The sequence below is a fragment of the Pyrgilauda ruficollis genome, unplaced genomic scaffold, assembly GCF_017590135.1.
Source record: "Pyrgilauda ruficollis isolate IOZ18807 unplaced genomic scaffold, ASM1759013v1 scaffold56, whole genome shotgun sequence".
NCBI classification, from domain to species: Eukaryota; Metazoa; Chordata; class Aves; order Passeriformes; family Passeridae; genus Pyrgilauda; species Pyrgilauda ruficollis.
This window is the reverse complement of record NW_024527266.1, coordinates 2,432,865-2,460,544: the sequence shown is the minus strand read 5'-3', so window position 1 is coordinate 2,460,544 and position 27,680 is coordinate 2,432,865. Positions and strand designations below refer to the sequence as shown.

Sequence of the window (27,680 nt, the reverse complement as noted above, 5' to 3'; positions counted from 1 at the left end):
TTTCTTCATCAAAAAAGGATTCTGTGGATGCAGTCAAACTTTGGCTGAGTGTATACATGCATTTGGAGTGAAAAGTGTGTGAGACCTGAATTTTAAGACTAACCTCTGAGACTCCCTTTAAACAAAAACTCAGCCTGGTACATCTCCCAGTGCTGGTTAACTCCTACCATTTGAAGGGACAGGTTAGGCTCTCATATGCTTGTTTTACTTTGCAAAAATTACATAGTTGTCATCTGATGGGCAAGAACATAGGTTTTAATAAATATCACACAAAACATTTGTGTACGATCACTCAGTTTACTTTAAACAAATTAGCTTCAATTGTGCTCCCACTCCATTTGTCTGCCTTCTGTGACTGTTCCAGAAACATATTTACCGGCATGGATTTTCCCTCAAATGGCAGTGTTTACACAAACATGTTTGTAAAAAGCAAATGTTGATTCTATAACCAAAAAGTATGCACTCTGATGAGACACTACTACTAAAAAGATAACCAACTACCAAATTGTTACTTGAAATTTTTGTAGGAGGGAAAAGCTTCAAAAGCATCTGGGTTTTTGGGCACATTTTTGTTACATTCTTTCTTTTGTGGGGGAACTGGAAACCCAAATATTTTCCATTTTCAGCTGATGGCATAGGATAAAAGTCATTGAGTACAAGTCTCCAGTTAGAGAATAACTAGAATTCACATCTCATATACTTAAAGCCATGCTGACAGAAACAGATTAGCAAACAAGTCAGAGGTTGAATTGCCCTTGCGCTGTCAAAAAAAAGTCAATCAACAAACAAATTAAGGGAAGCTATTATGTTCCTTCAATAATTATTTTTAAACACATGGGAGATACTGTTAATGGTTTTGAGGAAGTGGGTATCTCCCAGGCTCTTCAAAAGAAATTCAACTTTCTGTTGATCATGCATGGAATTGCAGTTTTACATTACTTACCAATCCTATATTTTGTAACTTTTGTACTGAGTGCTATAAAAGTGCAGTCTGGCTTGGGTCCACAGTGGAAAAGCCCAGAACAAAAGTTTAAAAAAACAATTGCAAAACAAATCTGTTATCAATTGAAATCAAGAAAGGGGAGAGAGAGGGAGAGAGAGAGAGAGAGAGAGAGAGAGAGAGAGAGAGAGAGTTTAAAAAGCAGAGAGAGAAATGTTAGTCCAGGCAAAGGAAGCAGTATTGGAAAAAGACATGTCAACAACTGGAAGTGTGGGACACTAAGAAAGCCCCTGCTAGCAGAGAAATTTGAGTAATGGCACAGACTGGAACAAACCAGATTGGAAAATAAAGGAAAAAGATTTGAAAAAATGAATGAGGTCTTCACACAAACTTCTCCAGGCTGAACAGCCTCAACTTCCACAGCCTGTCTTTGTAGGAAAAGTGCTCCAGTCCTTTCATCAACTTCATGGCCACCTTCTGGACTTGCTCCAAAAGTTCCGTGTTCTTCCTATGCTGGGGACACAAGAACCTACACAGCACTCCAGGTGTGGGGTCACAAGAGCAGACTAGAGGGGAACTATCCCCTCCCTTGCCCTGCTGGCCACATTCCTGTTGATGCAGCCCAGGATTCCTTTGGCTTTCTGTGCTGAGAGCACACACTGTTGGCTCATGTTGAGTTCTTCATCAGCCATCACACAACATAACGCAGAATGTGTTTCAAACAGGGACAGAAAAGTTATATTGATTATTTGAAGCATTTTAGATTAAGAGGAACTATTCTACCCATGAACAAGTTAACTGAGAAAAGCTGATATGAATCCAGAAACTTCCTTAGGCAAGAGAGGCTGCAGGTAAGCAGAGACAAGCCAATGCAGTTATAAAACTGAGTATTTGAGTACTATTGACATTAACGTGGCCAATAGAGCTCACAGAATTTTTTTACTGAAACACATTTTTTGTCTGTGAATGGCAGTTTGTTGAAGCTGACACTCTGCAGGAACATACTTTCTAGTCTCAGTGGAAAAGGTTGCTTAGATCTGAAATGGACTCGCTGGCCAGAAGGAGAGAAGAAGCAGTCAGAAGAACCAAATATTTAATGAACCCATCTAGAATATGGGAAGTTCAGGGTGAAATTTTTGCTAGGTGATAAGAATTTTGAACCAGCTTCCACCATTTCAATATTAAGTCTAGTTACTAGTCCACCAGTTCTTCTAGGACAAGGTTGTTTTCTACCTTCCTCGCAGAAAAAAAAAATAAAAAAACAACTGAGGAGGTATGAATATGTCACAGCATGAAGAGTTACTCTGAAACTTCTAAAATACCCTGATGCTTTGCACCATCACATCTCTCCACCACTTAAGGCAGAAAGAAGACCCTGAAGCAGCAGTAGGCTCATGAATGGAGGTCGCTGGCTCTGATGTCAGAAGTAAGGGAGCTCTTTGTGGTCTTGATCAGATGGTATACAACTACATTTTCATAGGTACTCAGTTCTCTGTGCCTCATCGGAGATATTTTGCCCCTACTGTTCTATTCTGTATTTTTCAAAGGTGCTCAAGACCTACTGCTCCCTTTCATGTCCTACAGCAAAGCAATTAGGTTAAGTTATTTCAGACTGGGTTCCCAGAAATGAAGATGCATAAAATGAATGAACACATGAAAATATTGGCCCTAGTGTCTCTGTGACTCAGCTTTTCTGTCTTTACAATGGAGAAAACAATGCTTACTGATTTTGCAAAATACTTTGAGCTCTATGAGTGAAAAGCAGTATGAATGTTAGGTATGATTATAATTTTTATAAGAAAAGAAATACTAAAAGCATCATTTATCCCTGGGGAAGGGATCCCAGCACGGAAGAGGCATCCCCATCCGAAGAACCACTTGAAAGTTGAGCAGTTGCTAAGAAACGACAGTACCTTCATCACAATGAATACCTCGAGACGGATGGAGTGGGCAACCATTTCACAAGGCTGCCAAGAGGTAAAAAAAGAAATGGGACCAGGCATCATTAGCAAAGAGGAGATCATTAGATTCCTGCACTGCAGTCTGCATGAACCTAGAGTGAAAATGGATGAGGACAGTCGTGTAGGAGAGATAGCAGGGAGTGACTCTCTTAAGTGCTCTATGAAGAATAAGAAGGCTCTGGGTGCTTGTTAAGTGGAACGGCGGTGTCGATGGAGGAGCCTGAGGACACAGCAGATAATGGCTTCTTTTCAAAGAGCTGAGCAGAGTACCAGAAGCTATGGAATTACTGGAAACACACACTGGAGTAAAGTAAAAAGACAGAGTAAAGAGATAGGCCTAAATGATGAGAGGTACCAGGGTCAAGAGAAGTAGTTGTTTTCTTGAGCGACTGAATTATGTCAGACGCTTTCAGGGCTGCAAAGAGAGTAGGAGGAAAGGCATGAGAAAGGCTAAGGAAAGGGGGCTGTTAAGTCTGAACTATATAAATCAGGGAAATCTGTGATTGAAAGATGAGAAAAGTATATTGTCTGGAAAAGAGCTAGGAAGTGAAGACAACATGGATGTGCTGGTAATAATAGTGGTGTCAGAGGAACAGGGAGGAAGGGCAGAGAAGGAATAGCAAGACTATCCTTGATAAGCTGCTCTAAGCCTCCTGGTAGATATGAAGGACAGATTCACACTGTTGGTCCTGAAAGTATAACCCAAACAATTGAGAATCAGAGACTTGCTAAAGCATCCTGAAGAAGATCCTGAAGTAATGGATTTTGTTTAAGTTTGGGTTTGGTTTTTAATGCAGATGGTGTTGGACAGAAATGGAGATTCTGCACTGCAGGTATTGCAGGTATTGCCATAATGGGCAGAGAGATGAAAGGAGGGAGCCAGTCAAACTGCAGATGAGCACTAATAGGCATATGAGGAAAATGCTTGAAGGGAATCGAAGGTTTAGTGTAATTCTGAAATTAAGACAACAGGGATTGGTGCAAATTAAGCAAGGCAGCACTGGGTAGGGTGGGAAAAGTTGATCTTATTAGGACTGAGTCCCAGAGATCAGGAAACTGCAGTTGAGAAACTGCATGCCACTAGTTAAGAGGGAAGGAGAAGAAAGAGGAAGGGACAGCAGGAAGAAAGTAACCAGAGTTGGAACAATAAGCTAAAAACTAAGAAGTCTAAAAGATCATGGAAGGTAAGAAAATAGAACAAATTCACATGTAGAAAATTGTTTCAAAAAAGAATGGAGAGATGAGCTGTGTTCTTTTTAAAAAAAAACACATAGAACCTTCTCAATGTTTCAGAGGTGGGAGATGAAGCTTGTCCCAGAAGAAGCCACAGGAACAGGAATGTTTCTTGCATATTCTGGCCGTTATGTCCTGCAGGAAACACCCTTGACAAGACATGACCTAGGGAGATGCAATAAAAAACAGACTCAGTGGTATTGATCTTTGGAACCCGCAGAGTGTGGGAAATGTTCTACTGCTGGTATTATCCCCTTGATCAACTTTTGGGGAAGTCATAAGACTGGAGGAAATCCCACAACTTTTCTCTCTGTAGAAATGCTCTGCACCCCACAGCTTGTGGGCTGTGATGGGAGATCCTCAGCCCCTCAGTGGCACTGTTCTGCTGCTCCGGTGGCACCCACCCCACCACTCAGACACCCCTCTCCCTGCCACTGCCTCCCTTACAAATGAACACTCCTGATGTGCGGATGATTGATTAGGCAAAAGCAATAAAGGGAAAATGTTTCACCCAGCTGTTTAGACCAGATCATGAAAGCACAAACCCGCTCGATTCTCAGAGCCAGAGAGGCCCAGCAGGACTGTAGGGGAGGTTTAATACTCACACTAGAACACCCAGCATGCAGCAGTGACATTATCTTTTCCTTACCTGCTGTTCCACTTGTGTCATTCCCTCTTCTTGAATCTCTGTGCTGACTTCCAGACTCCTTCTACATCAAAGTTCAGTTTTCATTTCATCTTCAAGGCCTCACGTGGCTCTCTTGGAGCTTGCTCCCTGTCTCCTCTCCCATGCTACTCGGTGCTCACTCAGCACATCTGCCCCTCCCCAGCCCCTCCACTGCCCTGCAGCAATGACTCTGCTCCTCCTCCCCTGCTGTCCTCTCCCCTCCTTCCACCGCACAACCTTATTCACCTCCCTCGTGCCTGCCCTCAGGACTCATTTACTGCAGTTAGTCTCCCTGTGTTAATGACTTCCACTTCTCCTATGCCCTTGGCAAGCTTTGCCCCTTCTGACTATTAACTTTGTTTACTATATTACATCTTTGGAATGAGGAATGATTCAGAGACACGCAGCTAAAGCCAGGAGCAAACAAGATATGAACATGCCGTTAACTCAGCCTGTGACCTTTCTCAGGCACTTCCTTCCCTCATTTCATCCTGCAAGTCTCAAGCCCAATCTTGTCCCCACTGTTTCCCACTGACCTCATCAGGAGCAGGATCCAGGCCTTGTAGCTGCTGCCTAATGGCTGCTGAGAGCCTCTTCTGAAGAGCTGGGTATCCTCACTTGCAAGTGCCCCACATGCTGGGATCTTTGTATTGCAAAATCCTGGGGACAAAATTCTGCCTGTTTAGCTGCCAGTAAAATGCTGTGTACATATGATGGCATGTGGAAATATATAATAATGCTTAAAGCTACAAGCAGACGGCATTATCAGGGAAAGGCTTTCCCCTCCCACTCACCCCTTGTCTATCTGTTTCTTTCCCGTTGTCAAAATTTAGCATCCTCCACTGAGAGACTCAGTTTTGCTCTGATGCTTGGAAGGCATCCAGTCCCTGCTTGCTTGCTTTCCCTGCCAGTCTCCACAGGTATTCTATACACAAGGCTTCCAGCTTGTCAGGATATGCTCTCTCTTCTCTCCACACCCACACCCCTCCCACCCCCTGCAGGGGAATCTCCAGTGCTGGGGCTGTTACAGGATCCCGGGGTTAGGCAAAGTTGTTCATTCTCTCTTTGATGTATCGATGGCCTCTGCTCTGCAGTGCACTGTGAAGTGCACTACAGAAAAAGAGGAGCCCTTCAGGAGGAGCGGAGGACAGCTCTCAAGAGGCATTTGCACAATCCATTTGTTATGTCAGGTTACACAGGAAACAAGAGGAAAACCTGCATGGTTTTGGTTCCGGCTTGGTCAAAACTCATTTAGACATTCAATTAAAGGGGCTCCATGAGGGATGTTTGGACCAGAGACTAATGCACAGACTGAATTCCATGTTTGCGGCTGACATGACTCTAAGTGTTGGCTCAGCAAAACCAAGGCCAGCACCTTCCAAGGCCATGCCAGTCAAGAGGTCTCGGTGCACAATGGGTTTCAGAGGTCAGTTTTGAAGGAGCAGACTGGTAGACTGAGGTGTGGCAAGTGTAAGTAAAGTGGCCAAGTGGTGCCCAAGGAACAGCTGGCCAGCTGTGTCTTCAGTAGCCACGGCTGTCCCAGCAGGACCCAAAGAGGAGCTGCAAACATAATGCTGAGTAAGGTGCGTGGGAGCTGACAAGAAGTCAAGCAGATGCAGAGACCAGGCTGGAAAAATATGGACAACTACTTTCCCATCCCACAGAGCTCTGGATTTACAAAACTTTCTGTTCTACAGTGGGGTGGGAAAAACATCGTTTTTTATGCCTTATTTTTGTTTAAACCAAAATCATAAGTTAGATGCACTGAAATTGTCAGTAAGCCAATAGTTCAGGTATTCACTTTATTCCCCTGGGATTCAGGTGACCAGGTCAAAGTCCCTGCATCCCTCTGAGAAATTTTCATTGAAAAATGCTGACCATCTTCAAGAAAGAAAGACTTTCAGCAGTGGCTGTGGCACAGACAGAAAAAAGGGATTTACTCGTGGAGAGACAAACACACAGTGAGGCTGAGATGCTGCCGTTCTTTGATCTTGGCACTTTTCTTGTCTGGCAATTGAGTTCAAAGGTAAGAGAATGAGGTTAAGATCTAAGATGCAGCACAACTTTTGTTGTTACTTCACAGACTGCTGCAGCTATAGCAGTAAATTAGAAACTGAAAAAGGGGCTGGTACTTCAGACCAGTGATTCCAGTGGAGAACTGATAATATTTTCCAAGGAAAAGTGGGCAGGATTGAAAGGGATTTGGGTTTTGGCAGTCTTAGGAGACAAGTTCTCATGTTAAAGACTTTAAAACAGGGAAGTTTCAGTTCTGAGACCTACGTTATTCCATGTGTGGTGTAGGTGGGGAGTACAGAGGTACAATTTGGTAAAGAAGCTCTGATGGATATGTCTCCAGGTAGTACAATCCAGGACATAGAAGGTGGTTTGGTACCTGCTTGGACATGATTCAAAACCCTGAAACGGCCTTTCAGGTTTCTAACTGAGTGTAACTGGACCAGATCACATTAAAAATAATATTCCCCAGTCTAGTATTGTGAGTAAATTTTATTCCATTATGAATAGCCTCCTCCCTGGGACGCAAGAGTAATGTTACGTGTAGAGTAGCTGAAAACGCTTCAGAGATTAGCCTTAGCACATAGCTCACACCTACAGACTCTTCTGCAATAAATTAGTGTGCTCAGTGGATGAAAAAATATTGGTGGAGCAGCACGACTTGCAGTCAAGCTTCAAAAGAGTTATTATGACTGAGCAGCAGTACCTGCTCCCCCGTATGCCTTCCCTGGCTGTGCCACAGGTAGATTCACACTCCTCCTTTGCAGCCTTCCCTTCAGCCTCCCCTTTCCAAATCATCCTTCCCTCGCTGACCTCCACTTGTTTTTCTTGTGGGCATTATCCCTACCTCTAGGACACCTTTCCCCTCTATGGTTTTCTTTCTAAAAGCCAGCATAAACTAACAGGATATACACATGCACACAATCTTAAATGTCTCATGATCCTGTGCTGCTATAAACCTCTCTTTTCCAAACACCCTGCTGTCGCTGTTTGCTTGTTAAATAAGCCCAGTGCTGTGCTTAAGTCTAACTTTTGTTCTAAGAGCTTAAGGAGAGGGCCAGATCTCTTTGTTTTCTTGTAAATCACCAGGGTACCCGCAACCCTGAGGAAATAACAATAATAAAATTATTAATGTTCTAATAGCAGCCTCTAAAAGCTAACAACAAAGCTTGCTAGGCTTGGCATTTGTTTTTTGCTCAGCTGCATAGAAAGGGACCTAAAATCAAATCTGTGCAATATCCAGTTTAACACCCAGTGTTTGGTGTGGATTATGAGTAAAGCAGCAAGTTAGAACAGCAGTAGCTTGTTTGGAGACATTGGGAGCCTTGGCATAGCTGTGCTAAAGTAATTTGATCAGACTCACAGCTACCCTGCATGGCCCTGTGGGATATAAGCTGTGTTTACCAACATTTTCTGAACTCCAGTGACCCAAGTGAAAAATAAGCATAATGTATGTAACAAAGCAAACTCTGTGTCCTGGCTCTTTCAGCACAGAGAGCAATGCTTTCCTACAACTTTCACAGACCAGTCTGGTTGTTACTGTGGATATTTGCCTTGCCAGCAATTGCACCTAAATAAGCACAGGGAGCTATGAGCCTAAAATGCTTTGGAACCCATATGTGCAAATCCATACAATTCTTCAAATCCCGAATCCTAGCATAGCTGGGAAATGCAAGAAACAATATTAAGCCATGGTTGGATTCAGCATTCACGCTGACTGGGGAGGGACTGCAATGGAGGCTGTCCCCATCTTGAAGACATGACTAAGCCTTTCTGCAAGTGGCTAGCTCAGGACCAGTGGCTTCCTCCTCAGCTCTCAGTAGGAAGAGGCTTGCTATACATCAAATCAGTCCTCTGCTCTTCCTGCTCTGTTTTCCCTCACGTTTCTTATTCCTTTTTGATTTAGGAACATTTGGGAGGCTTTGGATAATTTTGTGAGTGAGGTCCAGGTCAGGACTAGATTCATCAGGAGTGAACATCCTGAAGACCTTCAGCACACTCACATCCTCTTCATCCCAGCATGCTCCCCTGAGCACAGCGGGGTATCTGTTCTGGGTCAGGCTTCTCCCAAAACACCAGTGCTGGAGGGTGAAGTGTAGTGACTGCCAGAGGAAATTGCAAAATTGGAAAGTCCTGACCTCTTCCCCAGGGCTTTCATTTTCTAATTTGTAGGTGGTGCGTTCCAGGGCATAAAGGACACAGGGCAGAAAAGCTCCGTGAGTGCACGGCCCTGCACGTTGCAGCTCAACCTGAAGCGCTGCAGTCAGCAGGGCTTTCTGCCAAGGAAATCCTACGCCCAGTTCCCTCCTGGCCATCTCTGGTGGGCTGCCTGAAAGGACAGCAAAAATCCCAGCGCACTTCCTGAACAGACTCAGGGATAACCAATATCCCCTGCCTGGGCAAAGCTGCCTGCGCTCTCCAAGGGCAAGTGTGCGCGCTCAGTGAGCGCGTAATGGCCGCCACACTCGTCCGCAGAGCCACCGCGCTGCGGGGCCTCTGTCGGCGCTGCACGAAGGGCTTTGGGTTCCCTGGGGTGAAAAAGTACTAGAGAAAGTCCAGCCCTTCCCTTGTTCTATTTCCTTACCTGAAATAGACTTCACAATCATCTCCTGGGCTGGAAGGGCTAGAAGAGGTTGTGAATTTATGGTGGAACCACTCGCTCCAACTCAGGCAACAGCAAATGGGCCCCCAGTTCTCATCTAGGGGGGTCTCATCTCTCACCTTCAAAGAAAGCAAGCAGTGCCTACCTTCGTTTTCCCAGAGGAAGGGAGGGCAATGAAATGAAATGAAAAGCCCTGAAGACCACTGGGCAGGATTGCAATTTTCCATGAGAGGCAAGCTGAGGAATTCCCACACACTGTTATTCCCCAAAATTTCTACTGCTGAATGTCAATTTTGCTACAGATTTCACAATTCCTACTGCAGGCTGATGATGTTGTGTGGGAGAACACAGGAGACTTGCTGAGACTGCCAAATTGCTAAACATGTGTGATGGTGGGCTCTCCCTTCCTCCATGTGTCTGAGCCTCCGAGGGGATGGGGGAGGAGAGCTTAAGTGGCACAGAAGAGGGAGGATGGATTAAAAGCTGCCTCTGTCATTGACTTGTTCCATTCTTTGGCTTATTTCCCTGGGGTTCTTGGGTATTTTTGTTATTAATAACTAATAATAATTTCTATATAGTGCTTTGCATTCTGAAGGACCCTAAAGCACACCACATACTTCATAAGCTAATTAACAGCTGTAAGCCTGATTCCTCTCTTGGTTGTGGCCCTAAATGCTGAAGGAACAGCTCAGAGTCACACTAGATTTGCACCAGTTTAACTGAGGACAGTGTCTCCCTATAGATCCAGCTGGATATGTCAGAGACAAATGCAATGTGGAGTTGGAGATGAAAGATTTGAAGTGCCTTTTCTCCTCCTTCATAATTTAAAAATGACTAAGGAAATTGCATTCAAAAAGCCTTGTGAACACAGCATTACAATTGCAAGATTCAAGATTTGGAGTTTGGGGATAGCTAAGCCCTGGTTCCTGCTGAGTTAGGGGCTCAGCTCATAACTGTACCAAGGCATGCACAGCTTGTGGCTCATCCCAGGCTGTGCAGGACACCTTTCACCTGTAAGGAGGGCTGGTTTGCCCTCTTTTCTTGCCGATAAATCCATGTCTGTGCTCAGTTACTTCCAGTGACCACTGGAGTTACAGTCTCATCACTGATCCAAAATGTGACTTACTGTACAAGGTGAGCCTGGCTCTGGCCTCTGATGCACTCATAGATCAGCAACACGGTTACATCTGAGGAGAAAAATGCAACACAATAGGATGAACTAAACGAGAAATTTTCTAGCCTGTGGTTTTCCTCTACATATTTCTGGGGAAAGATTAATCCATTTGAGCTCTGGGTCTTTGAGTCCAAATTCGAGATGGTTCAGTCCCTATGTCCTCATCCAGCTAGGATGTTGTTTACATGCTCTGATTTCTGAGAGTTTGATGTTGTAACCCTATATGCAAAAACTGTCCTAGTTACAATATTGTTGCCATGATAGGGAAAAGGGGAAAAAAAAAAAAGCAGAAGAACCAGCTCTTAAATACTTCCTCCATCCCATTCACCCCTTTCCATCCAGGCTTACATTAGTGTCTTCCTTCCTCTCACACCTGGATGTGCAGCCGTGGATTGGGATTGCCTGTGGTAGCTATGGAGCATCTCCTCTCCTCCCACACCTTATGCACATCACTTCTCTCTCACTGCAGATAATTGCATCACCCTTCCTTTCATTCGACTCACAGTTGTAGTGTCACATTTGACTCGTTAAACACACACACACACACACACACACACATATATATAAATGGTTTTGTTACAAATTGATAGATTTTTTTTTAATCATCTGTAATTTCTTGATTTCTCTCACTTGCCCTTCCTGTTTTGCTTGGACTTTTCTCCATATCCTGATCAGCTTCTGCTTTTATTTCTCCATTCTTTGCCACAGCAGGTCCAGCACTAAAGTTATGTTCTTCGAATTTGAAACCCAACATCATGCTACCACATCTGAGCACAACCACTTACAAGCCTTTTCCTCAATTCTATTTCTGGTTCCCAGCTCATTTCAAATCTAGTTCTGTCTCTTCTTGCAAGGCAAAGGCAGTACTTCTACTAACTCAGCTAATATACCTTGAAAACTGATACATATATTTTTCCTTCCTAGAGTGACACTAGTCACTCTAACAGCAGTAGAAATAGTTTCTGATCTCTCTGCTGAGGAACCAGAGATATTGTTCATGCTTTACTCATTTATTGAATCACACAGGCAAATATTATTAGAAAAACTAAATTATTTCATTGACACATAAATGAAATCACACATTTGTTACATATGTATATGTAAAATTATTTTCAATGTCAGTGCCAAAGGCAAATGTGAGAAATAAAACTTTAGGAGTAGCACAGTTTTACAGTTTTCAATGATTTAGATGGGCCTAATACATTTTTGTCTTAAGTACTATTTTCAGAAGAAATTCAGTTCAGGTTTGATTCTGGTGAAGTCTAGGAAACAGAGGCATTTGTCTACCATGGGAGACATTTGTACTGGGCGTCTGCAAAAAAGGATTTTTTGAATGATTTTTATTATTGCTATGTTGAGATTTTTCCTTTATTATTAGGACAGATTTCTAGCAGACCCTGAAATCCAGCCACCTGCAATGTTTCAGTTTGTAAAGCTCAAACATGCTGGATTTGCGTTTGCACCAAAACACATTCAAGAGCCTTTGCCCAATTTTCCCAGCCAATCTCACTTCTCTGCCTGTGACAAAGCACAGGAAATTTCAAGCCACAGCAAGGATATTTTTGAAAGTTACAACCCTGTAAAAAGAGGGTGTTTATAAATGGAAATCTTCATATAATCTTAATAATAGGTTTTGCTACCACTGCATCTCCACCCACGTCGATGGAATAGCTGTAGCCAGCTCTGAGGCAGAGTCTATGGGCTACTTAGCAGCATGCAGCAGCAGCAGCATCGAGCAGGGTGGGAAGGAGGGGAGGCTGCCACCTCCAAGGAAAAATGCAAAGCGGTTCCAGGCTGACAGCACTGCAGAGTCCAGCCCTAGCACAGCGTAGGCCCCCTTGGCTGCTGCAGGAGAGCTCTGCAAGGCACCATGCGGGCAATGCCAGGGTGGGATGGGCTCTCCTGCACTCCCACACGGCTGGGGCTCTGCAGGAGGGACCTGAGCCACCTCCAGCAGCACGTGTGGTCGTCACACTAAAGGGTGGTTGAGTGTTGGAAGGGGCTGCCCAGGGAAGTGGTGGAGTCCCCATCCTTGGAAGAGTTCATAAAACAACTGGACATGGCACTTAGTGCTTTGGTTAAGTTGGCACAATGGTGATCAGTCAAAGGATGGACTCGATGATCTTGGACATCTTTTCCAATGTAAATGATTCTACGATCCTTCTGTCCTTAGCCCCCTCTCCTTTGCCAGGTGATTTTCAGGGATGGCTGCAGAGAGTAAGTGAGGAGAAAAGCTGAAAAAGGTGGAACAGGAGCCTGGTATTGTTTTGGATGGGACTAATCTCCCTGGTGCTCACTGGCAGCTCTCTATACCCCTCTCCTTCCATCTCATCTCCTCCTCAATGCTACCCCATACTGGCTTCTCCCACTTATTTCTGCCATCTATGTCTGCATTTCTTTCCCTATTTATCAGCCACCTCCTGAATAAATTAATCTCCTCAGAACCAGTTTGTTTTAGGCCGTTCTACTGCTGTGGCTTTGGTCATTGCTAATGTGCTGTGATACACCTCTTCCTCCATGCTCATCAAGGCAGCAGCGGTCTGTAAGACAGTGTTTGTAACATTTTACTGCAACTCCCTTTGTCATCTGATCCTTGGCAACAGCTGTAATAAACATGATTATTAATAATAAGGTGAGGAGAGCTGGTATAATGGTTCTACCTCATAGGCAGGGGCAGATATGCTTTCATAACTATAAGATCAATTTCTATTTTGCACCAGTTCTTTTACAGGCTTCTTCAGCACAATATCTGAATGAATTCCATTGGCACATTAAGTGATGGAGCTTGATATCAGTCACATGTGGTTTGTTCTTTTATCCTCTCCCCAGGGAGAGAATTATGTATGCCACGTACTGGTTATGTTGCTAGGGTTTTGTTTGGGATTTTTAACATATGCATTGCTGCATGTTTGCATTGAAGAAGACCACATCAAAGCAGGTGCATTGCATTTGGACTGAAAGGTGGCAAGATTTTTGATGGCCTGTAGTCCTGTAGTTCTCATGGGATCTCTGCTATTGTCCCAGGGTCAACTCTGCAGACCACATTTACTGCCCCACTCACCTTCACCTTGTAGTGGAAAATCCCTTTGTCCCCAGTGACAGCTGAGCACTCTTCAGTCTTAAAATTACCCAGCTGGGTAGAAAGGTCTGACCCTGGCACAGCATCCCCTGCCAATGGGCAGGGTCAGAGCTGCAAGAGCAGCACCTGCTCCAGCCCCAGAATGACCATCCCTTGTGCTCTGTTTGCTGGTTTAGCCCTACACCCTGTAACCTGCATACTGAGGCAGGTGAAAAGATGGCCTAATTTTTGTAAGGTGCTATCTATGGAGAGATTCCCAGAGAGGGATAATGAGCCCTTTTAAAGGGCCATTTCTTTTGGGAGTGTCAGCACAGGGGGGTAAAAGCAGATGCCCACAAGCACTGTCTGTCTTCCCTGCCACCACACTTTTCATCAGCTCCAAATCCCCCAAAATTATGTGTGCTCTCAAGTGCTTCATTCTTGGAAGGGAGGAGAGCAATCAAAATGCCTTCAAAAGGCTTTTCCTGCGCTCTTTGTCACTCCATGAACCTCACTCCTTCCTCTTGCAGTCATGTCAGGTTGGACATTAACAACTCAGTGTCATTGGTGTCAATTTTTGACAGGGATGGCAGATCTCTTCTCCTGGTTTGGAAGCCTTTTGTGAGTAAGAAAGGCATGCCAGCAGTTTGCTATGTAGCTGTGGAATTTGTCTGTGTAGCCCAGAGGCTGGCTCTGAGCCCCACTTCACCACCTGGTACCAAAGGGACACTGCTCAGAAACAGAATCCTGGAGCAGAAACGTTTGTGTTTGTGTCTGACTACCTGCCCATTGTGTGCCATTTCTCATATCTCTTTCATGGGCAGATAAAAAACAGTTCAATCTGCACCAAAGTTTACTCCTAGGGCAGGCAGCACAAGTGGGAACTTCCAAGAACTGTCATGTTTGCACAGCCTTCATGCACAGAAGGTCACATCAAAAATGAGCATGTTACATTTGAACTAGATGGTGGGAAGAATTATCTGGCCCAAATGATCCAGTGTCTGATCACTTTCATATTTTGAATACAAATATCCTCAGCCTACTCTCCTGAGGCAGGGAAATACATTATCCCATTCTGAGTTAAAGAAAAAGGAGATGGGGGATTCTTTTCCGAAGTATGGGATAAAGAGGGGGGGGGGGGGGGGGGGGGGGTGGGGCGTAGAGTAAGTGGCTTGCCTAAAATGATATGGGGAGCGTGTGACAGAAAGTGATACTGAATCCTTGGCCAACACCAAACCATCTTTCTCAGCTTTTAGAGGCAACAGCTATATCCAGCCCCCTTTATTTATTTCTCTAAGCCATCATGCCAAAACCTCTGCTAAATTAGAGAGTGGGACTGAAGGAAAGCTTTCAGTGGATTGCTTTTCTCCATAAATGGAAATATCACAAATCATTCTGGGAAAACAGGTCTTTCTGTTCTCATCCCTCTTTGTCTGCTTCTCTCCTTTTGGATGTCTTTTCCTCTGCCTCTGGCTCGCAGTTTTCAGATGTATGGTCCTGACCATTTAAAAGTGTTCCTACCTCGCAGGAAGGGAGTAGCTTTTCATTCTTTGGAACTTACTATTTTGCAGTGGATTGCACTCTGCAGGCAAGCAAGACTTCTGAAAGAGAGAGGGCTGCACAAAGCGGCACGAAAATAAACTGTATCACCAACAATACGGAGCCAGGTTCTCATTGGGGGTAGCTCAGTCTGAGTATTGCTGCAGCAGGGCTGGCGGCTGCCAGCTGTCCTGGATAGACAGCTTATACCCAAACAATGGTCCTGCCACACTGGAGGAGGTCTCTCTCAGAGATGAACACACAGTTGACGTTGAATTTCATCTTAGACATTTAGTCCCTCTTGGCAGTATGAGAGATTCCTCTTAATGACCCCACTGGGCAACTTCTGTCCTTGGCCAGGCACTGGAGGGGTGCCTACTGCACCAATCCTGGCTCTTCTAAACTACATTTTACAAATCTGGGGCAGGCAACAAGCAAACAGTGGTGATCTTGCCTAATGACTCCCAGTAACACACAAGGGATGTGAAGACTGCTCTGTGCTTTTCCATGGACCTGGGCATCTGCAGCCTTCCTTTCCTGAGACAGGCTGATGCTCATCCCTGCCTTCTTTGCAGCCTGCACACCCCAAAGCAGGCTGTTCAGTGGATGCCCACACTAATACATCAGAGAGAGGGAGGTGGCTGTCATGAATAAGAGGGACTGAGAAATAGGAGAACTGATGGGTCAACATGAGCAAGGATGAGGGGAGTGCCCAAACTGCAGTGGGAGAGCTACAGGGAGGAGGTGGAAGCATGTGGTTTAAGTGTCTCAGAGAGGCATATAGGAGAAGAGAGAGATGCATGCCCTGTTTCAGGGGTCACAGCATGAAATACCTTGAGTTGGGAAGAATGTGAAGGACAAAGGGACTCAAGTAGAGAGGAGATGTTGTTGTTACCTCCTTGGGGGGTTCTCAGACCCTACATGCCCTCCCACATAATGATTTGATCTTGCTCAGGCATTCAGGACTATTAACTGTAGGGTGGCACACAGCTCTCACCATCTCTGGCTCCACAGACCACACGTGCAGCACAAGAAAAGGCTGTTGTGTCAGACCTCAGCAGCACTGCTGAGCTGCTCCATCCCCCCTCTGTGCTTCCACCGGCACAGGTGCCAGGGAAGCTGCTGTACCATCTCAGCAGGCCACAGATGTCCGTCAGAGAATTGCCGAGTGACCTTGGCACAAGAAGTGACATCAAGGCCTTCCCCACACCAGGCAGGTTCTGAACCGCTGCCATCCATCACTCACTCACTCTGTGCACTTTGGGAGCCGCTGGCACCAGCACACCCACACCATGCCCTGTTTAACACGTCCCCGTACGGCACCAGGCAGAGGAGTGCTGTCACCCCCATTTTACAGGGTGGGACTCTGAGGCAGAGAGAAGCGGTTTGAACAGCACGCCTGTGGCAGAGCAAAAACTGAATCTTGTTCTCTTATGTTCCCAGTTAGCGCATTAATGACCTAAATTCTGCATCCTTTCCCCATCCATCGCCCAGAGGAGCTAAGAGGCATTGGAGGAGAGGGTGTGGTAGCACAGGCAAACAGTCAGCATCCAAACCCACAGCACTCTGCTGAGCACAGACAAAGCAGGGGCTAAAGTGGGACCAACACTGCCCTCATGAACCCTGGCAGGGTTGATCCAGGGAGGGGAATCAACCTGGCACAGCATATGAGCCTGTGGAGAAGGGCAGCTCCACAATGTCACAGCATTTTAAGCAAGCCAAGGCTGGACACTCCAATGGCCAAGTACCCTGCGGAGCCAGGTCAGCAAAGCCTTTGGGACACTGAGCACCAGGAGCAGATTTTCAAAGAGCCTGCATAGCCCCTCAGCCTGCCTAAGCGGCTGAACCTCTAACCAGCTATCCCACGCAAGTCCATATAAAAGACAGCCTGCACCAGATGCAGCATCTTCCCAGGCAGCTCAATTCTTTACATAGGAATTAATCAGCCTCAAATTCAGCAAGAAACAGAGCGGGGGAGAGGGAGAAAAAAGGAAGCAGGGAAAGGATGTCACACAGTGAGGGGGTTTCCAGATGCACTGCGTCTTCCCTCCCTGGCTGATTCCAACTGGGAGGCTCCGGCTGTGTGCCAGGAACATCACCTGGGAGGTGTATGCAGGTTCTACCTGCTCCCCCAGCATGTACGGGCAGGAGGAACTCAGTGTTCAGGATCTGCTGGGCAAGGAACTGAAATCTGAAGCTGGAGACCTCCCCAGTGCCCCGGAGTGTGCCAGTGTTCACATGCACTGTACAGCAGCGACAGCAGCCAAAGGATCAGGATGAGGAGCTGCTCATCTGTCACAGGCAGATGGCCCCAGGCAGTGAGGGGCAAGCAAGGGAAAGGACCCCCTTCATGCTGTATCTGCCTGCCTCATAGGGATTTTAGTGGGCAAGTAGCAGGGTGGAAGTGTGCCAAGGCAATTTACTTGGCTATGAAGCTTTCCTTCCAGAAGAGCCATGGCTGAGAAGCAGACACTTTTTGAACAAGGTAACTGGATTGAGGAGGGGTGATTAATAACCTTTCATAAACCACAGTTTCAGTGTGGGAATAGTATGTCAGAGCTACACAGAGAGGCTTTGTTCCTACTTTATTATCCTATTACTTACCTCTTAATGTGCACACACACTCCTCTCTGCTGTCTCCAGTCTCTTCATGCAAGCTCTTTGAATGAGTAGCTAAATGCAATAGGTACCTTGGAGGCATCAGACACAAGCCAGATGGATGCAGAAGAAGCCAAACTTGGGGGTAGACCTAAAGGAACCCACCTACCTGCCTTCCATTTACTCAGATATTTACTCAGGACTGCCTCCCAAAGCATCCCAAAGGTAAATCCGTCAAGGGCTGGCCTCAAGAAGCAACTCACGGAGAATCCTTTGAGCTTGGGCCTTCTTCCATGTGTTCACAAATATCTGAAAGATCATTCAAGTTCATCTGGAATGGACCTTCTAAACATGACCTGGGGACCCGACATGGTGACTGCAGGTCTCAGCCTGGGTAGGTTTGGTCTGGAAGAGCTCTCTTGCTCTTCCCAGAGGCAACAACCGCAAGGGTGGTGGCTTCATTTTCCCCTTGCCCTTCATGCCCAGCTGGTCCAGAAGCTGGGTTCAGGGTCAGGGTGGCAGGAGGCTTACCCAGGTTGCCACAGCATTTGTCACTTTTCAGACTTGGGCTACAAATGCTTCTGCTGAGGAATCAGTGAGCCTGAGCCACTTTGTTTGCTGACATCTGGTGAGGAGGCCCAGGGGATGACCATGCCTACCCACGCACCTCATGCAGACAATGTATTTCTCCTTTCTGGATAGACTGTGTCCATCAGTTCTGTGCTAATGGCTAGTCAGTGCAAGTGTCCAGAGGGAAATGGAATGGAGGGTAGGAGAAAAAATTTGTGGGAACCCCAGGAGACATAATGAAATTGTCTGTCACATGGTCAACCCTGTACAAGAATGGACAACCTGATCATTTGAGATACAAATTAATCAGTGGTCATGGTGAAAATTATGATGTAGCTTGAGGAGTACCTCTCTGGAGTGGTATTCCTGATGTCAAGAGGAGATATGAGTGATGAAAATAAGAGCCTGGTAGATATCCCAGCTAACAAAAGACTTGGAAGGTGTCACTGGCCCCCTGCTGGGATGGTCTTGGTGGTCATGGAGTGTGTGAAAAAGGGTGCCCCATGACTGAAACTGGCAGAAGGCCCTGTACATACACCAGCCTGATGGAAATGTGTCCAGCCCAGCTTCCCTCACTTATGGTGGAAGATTTTGCTCCCCCAGCACCAGGGTGTTTTGCTGTCGAGCTGCATACACACACTTGCACCGAGCTTCTTGTAGCCTCAGTCTGTGAGAGGACACAAGAGCAGGCCTGACAAAGGTACGCAGAAACAAGCAGTCATACGGAGAAAGTACATTAAGGGCTTTTGTTCTAACACCGAACCAGAACAAAAGGATGTATCCTGCCCACGGAGTTAGAGGGCAGCAAATTCACAGCTGAGAGAAACACTTTTGCAACCCACACCTAATCATCCTGCCCTGATCCCCTCACTGCTGGGATCCAGGCAGGCCACGCCAGGGGAAACACTGAGGTCTGATGATGTAACTCACAGCTACGCCTGTCGATGCTGAGGGAGGGGACGCTGACACCTGTGCTTGGCCTGGCTCCCGTTCCCATCCCGCCTCCCTCCGAGGCGGGCAGCGCTCTGCCCTTGTCTGCGGCAGGAGTCATGGAGCTTCTGGGGCTCTCCTCTGCGGAGGGAGGCGTGCTGGGCTGGCTGGGCGTCAGGCTGGGTCCTGACAGCAAACCCACATTCCTGTGCAAATACATGTGCGAGTGTGCAAGGAGAGGCCCGGGCATTCCCGGGCATGCACACACGAGTGGGAATGCTGCCTGGCAGGAAGGCAGGCGGGCACAAAAGGTGATGCAGAGGGCAGCTGTTCCTGCAAGGCAGGTTTTGGTGTTCTCATTTGTTCTTTTTTTCTCTTGTTCCCTAGGGAATTTTAAAGGTCTGTGTAAGCAAATCGATCACTTCCCTGAGGATGCAGATTATGAAGCCGATACAGCAGAATATTTCCTCCGTAAGTCCGCAGGCTCTTTGTGCAATGGCTCATAGGTGCTAGCGTCGGGCACCTTTTGTTTTCTGAATACAGGGTGGTGAGACAGTGGGACCTGTGAGGCTCAGTGGAAACCCCAGAGCCCCATCACCCCCTAAAAATTACTCCAGTCTCACCTCCCAGGGGCTCTACCCATGAGACAGTGCAAATTTGAGCTCACAGTAACAACTAATGGCATTCTTTTTATTAGCAGCGATTAATTGTGATATAAAATCAGAGTCTTAATTCAAATCCACTGAAAAGCTGCTGATTGGGCCTAAGGTCAGTCTGGCCTAGCTGGGGCAGCATGTGTGTGTGAGAGTGCATGTCCTCCTAAAGCAGAGAAAGTTTATATTTCCTTATCTGATACTCCAGTGGCACCAGACTTAAGAAATTAGCTGTATTTTGTCTGAGGAGCTCTTATTGCTGTCTTCACCTTTCCCCAAACACCGCTTCCCTACAGAGGACCCTACAGGTCTGATCTTTGCTGGCTTTAGTGATGGGAGCAGGCAGCAGGAATAAGGACAGCCAGAGCCCTTTGAAGGAAAGACTGGTGCTCAGCCAGAGCCCCTAGGAGAGGTGCTGAACCCTAGGCACAAGGCATGTCTGTAATGAAACCTAGCCTGAGCTTCAAGTCCAGCCTGAGATGCGTGAGTGAAGCTCACACTGCTTTGCACAGAAGCACCCTGGCCAGCAGGACAGATCTACATCATGCATTACCCTGCCTGGTTGCCCTCCCCAGCCAGCATTTCCACCCCAGAGGCAGGTGCTTACTCTTCATTTAGCACAGCTGAACAGGGAACACTCCTCTTAGGTCTCCACCTTGCTATCCTGCCCTCCCTCCACAAGCCCAACATCTTTTGACATCATGAGATCTTCTCCCAACAGAAATTAGAGATAAGTGCTTTTGACCTTCCAAGGTTAATCATCAGAGGCTTCCAAAGACCGGGAGTCTTTCAGAATAGCTCCTTGTCATCCGGGTGTGCTCCAAGCCAGATGTGGAAACCCAGCCCTGCGGCAGGGATGAGAGAGATAATTTCGGATCTGTGAGGCTCATTTGTATGTGAAAAGAGGCAGATCTTATGCTGCTTCCTCTTGGTTTCTCAAACAGTCCTTCATCCACTGTAAATTGTAAATAACCGAGGGAGATTGCTTCTTTCAGCTGCCTTTCTGCAGCACCGGTCTCTTAATTGCTGCATGGCCCCTGAACAGCAGAGCCGAACACAGAGGTTTGATCCAGTTTGGCACCGGGATGCCAAAGGTTTGCAGGCTGCCTCCGAGGGCAAATCAGCCTTTGCAGAGCTGCTTGGGAGCAAAGAGGCTGCTTGCAGCATCAATTGCACTTCAGAAAAAAGAGTCTGGGGAAGGGGCCAAACATCACAAGAAGGATGGGTTTGTTCCCTCAGAGAGAACAAGATCTGAAGACAAAAATTGGCCCAATGTCAGGACCTGACAGTGTCCCCAGGGTGGAGCCCTTTTTAAGAAAGAATCAGGTTCAAAGAGGGATTTGGCAAGTCAATAAAGGATTATTTGGGTCATTCCTGAGGGAACTGGGATTTCTGCTGGCTTAGACCTGCCTGGAGAAGGACCCCACTGAACAGTTTCTTGCCAGGACTTCTGTCAAACCGGAGTCCCTGGGTGCTCTGCATGGGCAATGCCATCAGGAACAGCTAGGAAGTTGTTTATCTGTATCAGAGTAGGCAATTCCCTCATGCCTCAGGGGACAAGGACAGTGATGGGGCAGTGTACATGACCTGGCTAGAAGGGTTTAGCCATTATTTCTGCTAGCCATCCACATAAGGTGTCTTAGGATTTTTGAAATCAAATGCCTGTTATCAGAGAGGAAGCAGAAGCATTCCTGTGTTTCCTTGCTAGCAGACACAGGTGAGTTTAAGGATCATATGCCACCAGCCCTTTTTCTTTAGGCCATAGGCTCTGGAGCCAGGAAGGCTGGATGATATTTTCCTCCTCTCATGCTGGCATGGTCCTCCTGAAAGGCTGAGGAAGGCTGCTGTCCTTCTCCATCACATGACACCTGCAGCTTCCCATGTCAGTCAGCAAATTTGTTTTCCCCACAGACATGAATTTCAGAATTAAGACACAGATAAAACTGATGTAGTCAGGACCAGGTTGCAGGACTGACCAAGCATCCCCCTAGAAAGCCTCTCAACAGTGGGTGTCTGCTTGACGTTTGCTTCCTGCCATTTAAGCTTCCCATCGTCAAATGCCACTTTGTTTTCCAGAAGCTATTAAGATGCTTATTAGTGTTATCCTGTTCCCTGAAACACAGCCAGGCAGAGCTGGAAAGCAAGAAAGAGTGGTTCCTCCCTGCCTTCTGCATTCCCCATGCACAAGCAGTGGGCTAGGCCCCCTTCAAAGAGCTCATTGCTTGTGCCTAGCAGGATCCAGAGGCCAACAGTGTCTTTGAAGCGGGGACTCTGCTCACTTCGGAAAAAGCCCTGCATTTGCTTCATTGGGTTCATTCTTGCAGGCAAGGAAGGATTAGCTTTCATCCCCCCTTCCAGATCTTTGCTCCACAAGCAGAATTGCACCAGCCCGTCTGATACCTTTCTTTATCAAGCAAGGCTTCATTTCACACTTTAACAGCTTATTTTCTCTTGTGAAGGGAGGAGAGAGGCCTTCCTAGTTAAAAAAAAAAATAGGAATATTCGCAACGCAGACTCAGGCAGAGCGCTGGCTCCCACCGAGCCGCCCACGAGCGGTGTGTGCGTGCGTGCCTGTGTGTGTGGGTGTGCGTACACACAGACTTGGCCTTTCGCTGCGGGAACGCGAGTCAGGCCCCCAGAAGCTTTGGGGTATGTTTTGCATGCACATACGAGCATATACGTGCATCTGTGCATCTATGCCATTGCCCTCTGCTGGCTGAGCTCTCCCCATATCGACCGATGGAGAGTGTGCGTGTGTGGGAGCTGGCACATCCGAACCATCACTGCCCTCTGGAAGCAGCCCAGTCATTTAATCACTAGGTTAAGCCCCACATTTCAGCACACAGGGCTGGGACTGTTTCTTCTCAGTCCTCACTGCAGCTGCAGAGCAGTGCATGGCACCACGAGCTCCTTCTCAGCCCTAAAAAAAAAAAAAAAAATCTCCTTGAGATGCTCATGCCCTTTTGGGAGGATTCAAGATTGAGCAGCTCTGCAGGAAGCATTTGGGTTGCTGTTCTTTGAAGTGCAGGCTTGAGCGGCAGAGCTCTGCAGAAGGAGAAGCTGAATGGTGCCTGGGCTCCCCCTCCAGCCCACAGTCCCTCCAAAAACAGAGGAAAAAACAGTGTGAGGGGGCACAGACAATGCAGGCAGACTCCCAGCCCAGCCACCAGCCCCACATCCCCCTCTGCCTCCCCGTACTGAACCACCAGCTTTGCGGCAACAGCAGTGGCCAGGGCATGGGAGAGTTGCTTTGGACCACTCTCTTTTTCTGACACACTTTGTTTCTCTCTCCCTCTCTCCCTCCCTCCCTCCCTCCCTCCCTCCTTCCCTCCATCCCCCAATGCCTTTATCTCTCCCTAAATTACTCCCCTATTGCACACTGCCCTCTGTCTCTCCCCTTCACCCCCACCCACTAAACGTACTCGCGTGCCTCCGTCCCCTCACTCTGGTGCCGTTTCCATGCCCCTTTTTCCTTTCTCTCACACCTCTGTTGTTCTTTCTGTCCCGCCCTCCTTCTCTCCTCTGCAGGGGCTGTTAGAGCCTCTAGTATTTTCCCGATCCTGAGTGTGATTCTGCTTTTCATGGGTGGACTCTGCATTGCAGCCAGCGAGTTCTACAAAACCCGACACAACATCATCCTTAGTGCCGGCATCTTCTTCGTGTCTGCAGGTAAAGGGGTGCACAGGGCCTGATGCCCCGCGTGCTCCAGGGTTTGGGGGGCTGCCTAGCCAGGACATTGGGGTACGGTTGTCTAGGCAAGAGTGTGTGCATTTCCCAGCCCTGATAAGTCTTATTCGGGCTGAAAGCAGCATCACAAGGATGCCTCTCCATCCTGCCTGCTCGCCCAGCAGAGGCAGGCAGGCAGGGGCTTTCCTCCTGCTTGGGAGCTGACAGTGGGAGAGTTTCCCTAACATCTGACATCTCTCAGGGACCAAGAATGCAGTCCAGGGAAGTGGCAGGCACATAAGGAGGGTTTTGCCTGAGTTTCCCAAGGCAACCCCACAGCCCCCACCACTGCCATCTGTGACCTTCCTGACATCTCCTTCTCTCTCCCCTGCCGGATGGCTTGCAGGTCTGAGTAATATAATTGGCATCATCGTATACATATCAGCCAACGCTGGAGACCCCTCCAAGAGTGACTCCAAGAAGAACAGCTACTCCTACGGCTGGTCCTTCTATTTCGGGGCCCTGTCCTTCATTATAGCCGAGATGGTGGGAGTGCTGGCTGTCCACATGTTCATAGACCGGCACAAACAGCTGCGTGCCAACGCTCGTGCCACGGACTACCTCCAGTCCTCCGCCATCACCCGCATCCCCAGCTACCGGTACCGCTATCAGAGACGCAGTCGCTCCAGCTCCCGCTCCACCGAGCCTTCACACTCCAGGGATGCCTCTCCCGTCGGGATCAAAGGGTTCAACACCCTGCCATCAACAGAGATCTCGATGTACACCCTGACCAGGGACCCGCTGAAGGCAACCACCACCCCCACCGCCACCTACAACTCTGACAGGGATAACAGTTTCCTCCAGGTTCACAACTGTATCCAGAAAGAGAACAAGGACTCTATCCACACCAACACAGCCAACCGCCGGACCACCCCGGTATGAAGCCGTCGCCAGGAGCTGAAAATGGGGCAGGAACGGGCAGGAGGAGACGGGGGTGGGCTGAAGGGTGGGGAGGGTGGAAGGGGGCAGGGGGCAGCAGGGGGAAAACTGAAAAAAAAAAAAAAAAAACAACAACAACGAAGGAACAAGCAGATAAGCAGACAAACAAGCGAGTGAACAAAAAAACAAACAAACGAAAAGGAAACATGAGGAAAGAGACAACAGTGAAAAAAATTCTTTAAAAAAAAAAAGCAAAAGAAAAAAGAAAAAAAAGAAAATCCTTAAAACTGAGAGAAAGAGATTTAAAAAATAGAAATAAATTTAAAAGAAAATGCATGATTTCCCATGTACCATTATTTTAACATTTAATAAAAACAGATTAAAAAAATAAAAGGGAACAAAGAAATAACAAATGACAATAAATCAAATGGGAGGAAGAGGAGGAGGAGGCAGCTTTTTTAATTTTGGGAGGTTTTATTCTTTTATTTTACAATTTCTTTCCCACTTACCTCTAACCCAGCACAGGCTTCTTGGGGGACAGGGGATGGGGGTTTGGCTGCCAGTGACTTCGGTGTCCTTGGGCCAGTTATGGAGGATCCTGGGTGCTGGAGTTAGCCATGACCCACTCTGTTCCCCCGAGACTCATGGGGATCCACTCCATCCCCTGGGATCCGTGGGGATCCGCTCATCCTCCACAGATCCATAGGGGTTTCAAGTGACCCTAGGGAGTGCAGGAGCTGATGCTGAGTCACCCCTCCACAGTGTCCCCAGGGGGGTCCCCACTTCCCCAGCCCTGGGGACCCTGGGGTTAACGGTGACAGTGCAAAAAACAAACAGACACAGTAAATAAAGACACACACGCAGAGACAAAAAAAAAAAAAAAAAAAAAAAAAAAAAGGACAAAAGAGGTTTCATAAAAAAATAAAGTGGCAATTTTTTAATAAATCAACAGCTATAAATAAATGTAAATATAATAAGTGGATTTACTTGCAAGAAGAACAGATAGTATTTTTTTCTTTTAATTTTTGTTTTCTTCAGCTTTAAACTGTGAAAAAAAAAAAGGAAAGAGGCAGCAGGGAGCTGTGTGGGAGGCACAGGCAGAGGGTGAGGGGGGCTGGCAGAGGGCAGCTGGGGCTCCCATCCTTTCAGGGTGATGATGCTGTGGGGGGGACACACACGGGATGCTGTGGGGGGGACAGCACTCACGCACACGTGTGCCCATGCTCACACACTCTTGCCCTGGCGGGCGCATGCTCCCCTGTGAATGCTCCAGAGGCTCCCCAGGGTGGCCACGCACCCCTCAAATCTGCCCAGATCACATCAGTAGGGCTGCAGCCATGCAGGGGCACGGTGAGGCCACCCAGCTGCCCCCTGAAATCGCTGCCGTCCTCGCCTGGGCACAGCGAGCAGGCCGTGAGCCAAAGCCGGCCACAGCTGCCTGGTCTTGACCGCCAGTCCCCATGGCAGCGACCCCCGAGCCCGAGCTCTGCCGGGGAGGGCGCCAAGCTAGCGGGTGTCCCCACGCCCACCGCGTTGTGTCCTCCTCCCCAGCCCTCTCCTGGTGGCCCCCGACTGCCGCGGTCCCCTCCACAGCAGCAAGGCCAGGCCAGCTGGGTCCCCCCAGCCCCCCGGACCCCCTGGCCTGGCTGCCGCCCCCTCCCTCGCTGGCACCGGGGAAGGGGCACCGGGGTGCCAGCTTTATCCTGCAGCTGCCTCCACGGGAGCCGCTGGCGATGGAGGCGGGAGGGGAGGTGGCAGCAGGGGTGATGGGGTGCCTCTGTGACACCCACAGACACCGGCCGGCCCCGGGCGAGGACAGGACCCCTTCGGGGCTGCCCCCGAAAGCAGGAGCGCCCGGGGCAGGCACAGAGCCGAGAGTTCGCAGGATGGGGCCGCTGAGCCCTTCGGCAGCTCAGACCCACTTTTCGACTTTTTTTCCGTCCCCATTCCTGCTGCTCCAGTTTTAGGAGCTGCGCAGTCCCCGCTCCAGGTCCCAGCGGGGGTTCTGCTTTAAAGCAGCCAGATCCTCCCCGCTCCCCCCGACCCGCTGCTACCTCACCCCCCTTCCCCGCTCTGGGGTAGGGCGGGGGGCAGCAGAGGGACGGGGTCACCCCCAGAAACGGCATCACGGGGCAAGAGGCGGATGCGAGCGCCTCGGCTGGGTGTTCAGCCCTCACCCTACTGCTGACGTCCCCGCCCGTGGCCCCCCAGCCCTTTCAGAAGGTTTCACAGGGGACATCCACCCCTTTTCAGTGCCCCCGAGGAATGAGTTAAAGCCAGCTCCCCAGATTCCAGCGTAGAGGGAAGGTGGCGTTGGGGTTTCCATCCCCACCCAACACTGCTCGGAGCTGGGGAGCATTCACAGGGCTGAGCGCGCCCCGGGGCCTGGAGGGAAGGGGAGACAGAGTGCGGGAGGGCGCCGGGAGAGCGTGGGCGGGAGGCAAGGGCTGGAAGGGAAGAATTTTCCCCAGGGTGTTGCTCATGTCCAGCTCAAACCAGTACAAGAAACCAACCTCCATTTTCTTTATTTTGTGGGTTTTTTTCAGACTGTTAAAAAGAAAAAAATTTTAAAAAGAGAAAATGACAAAAAAAAAATCCTGGTACATGAAATAAAGATTTTTTTTTTATAACTTGGTCCTCGTTTATGTGGATTTATTGGGGGGTATTTGTAGTGCCAGAAGAGTACCTCAAAACCCAGCAAGAGAATCTACTGCTGTGGACAATTTCGTCCTCATTGGAAATTCAGAGGATGGTCTTGCTTCAAGATACAGGAATGGATGAGGCAAGAGGAGACTGTTTTGCCACAACTTTTTATTTTAAGTAAGTGTGGGTAAACTCGAGACATATGTGGGCTTTCTCTGCTGCCCTCCAAAACACCTGCTCCAGCCTCTTTAGATTCCAGCATCTCCCCTCCTGTTCCATTCTTCCTGGGGTGAAGATACCACAAAGGCCGATGCTCCAATTCCTACTGGAAACAGTGGCTTTCATGGTAAGCCAAGAATTGCCAGCAAAGTCAGAATTCATACACACTGGAGGGCTCAAAAAGGAAAAAGAAAGAGACTCCAGCATTGTTTTGGGGTTTTGTTCAGCCATTCATGGCAATTTCCTCAGTAGCTGGGTTAGCAGTGGGTGCCTGG

The 27,680-nt window shown here is 47.9% G+C and overlaps 1 protein-coding gene across 1 annotated transcript in view; it reads left to right on the top strand.

Moving 5' to 3' along the window:
- CACNG2 (calcium voltage-gated channel auxiliary subunit gamma 2) overlaps positions 1–24,546 on the top strand; it is a 51,088-nt gene extending 26,542 nt beyond the window's left edge. The window contains exons 2-4 of the mRNA XM_041481641.1: positions 19,673–19,756; positions 23,467–23,607; positions 24,011–24,546. Of these exons, the coding sequence (XP_041337575.1) occupies positions 19,673–19,756; positions 23,467–23,607; positions 24,011–24,546 (761 nt within the window). The remainder of the gene's footprint in view (positions 1–19,672; positions 19,757–23,466; positions 23,608–24,010) is intronic.
- The last annotated feature ends 3,134 nt before the right edge of the window (positions 24,547–27,680 follow it).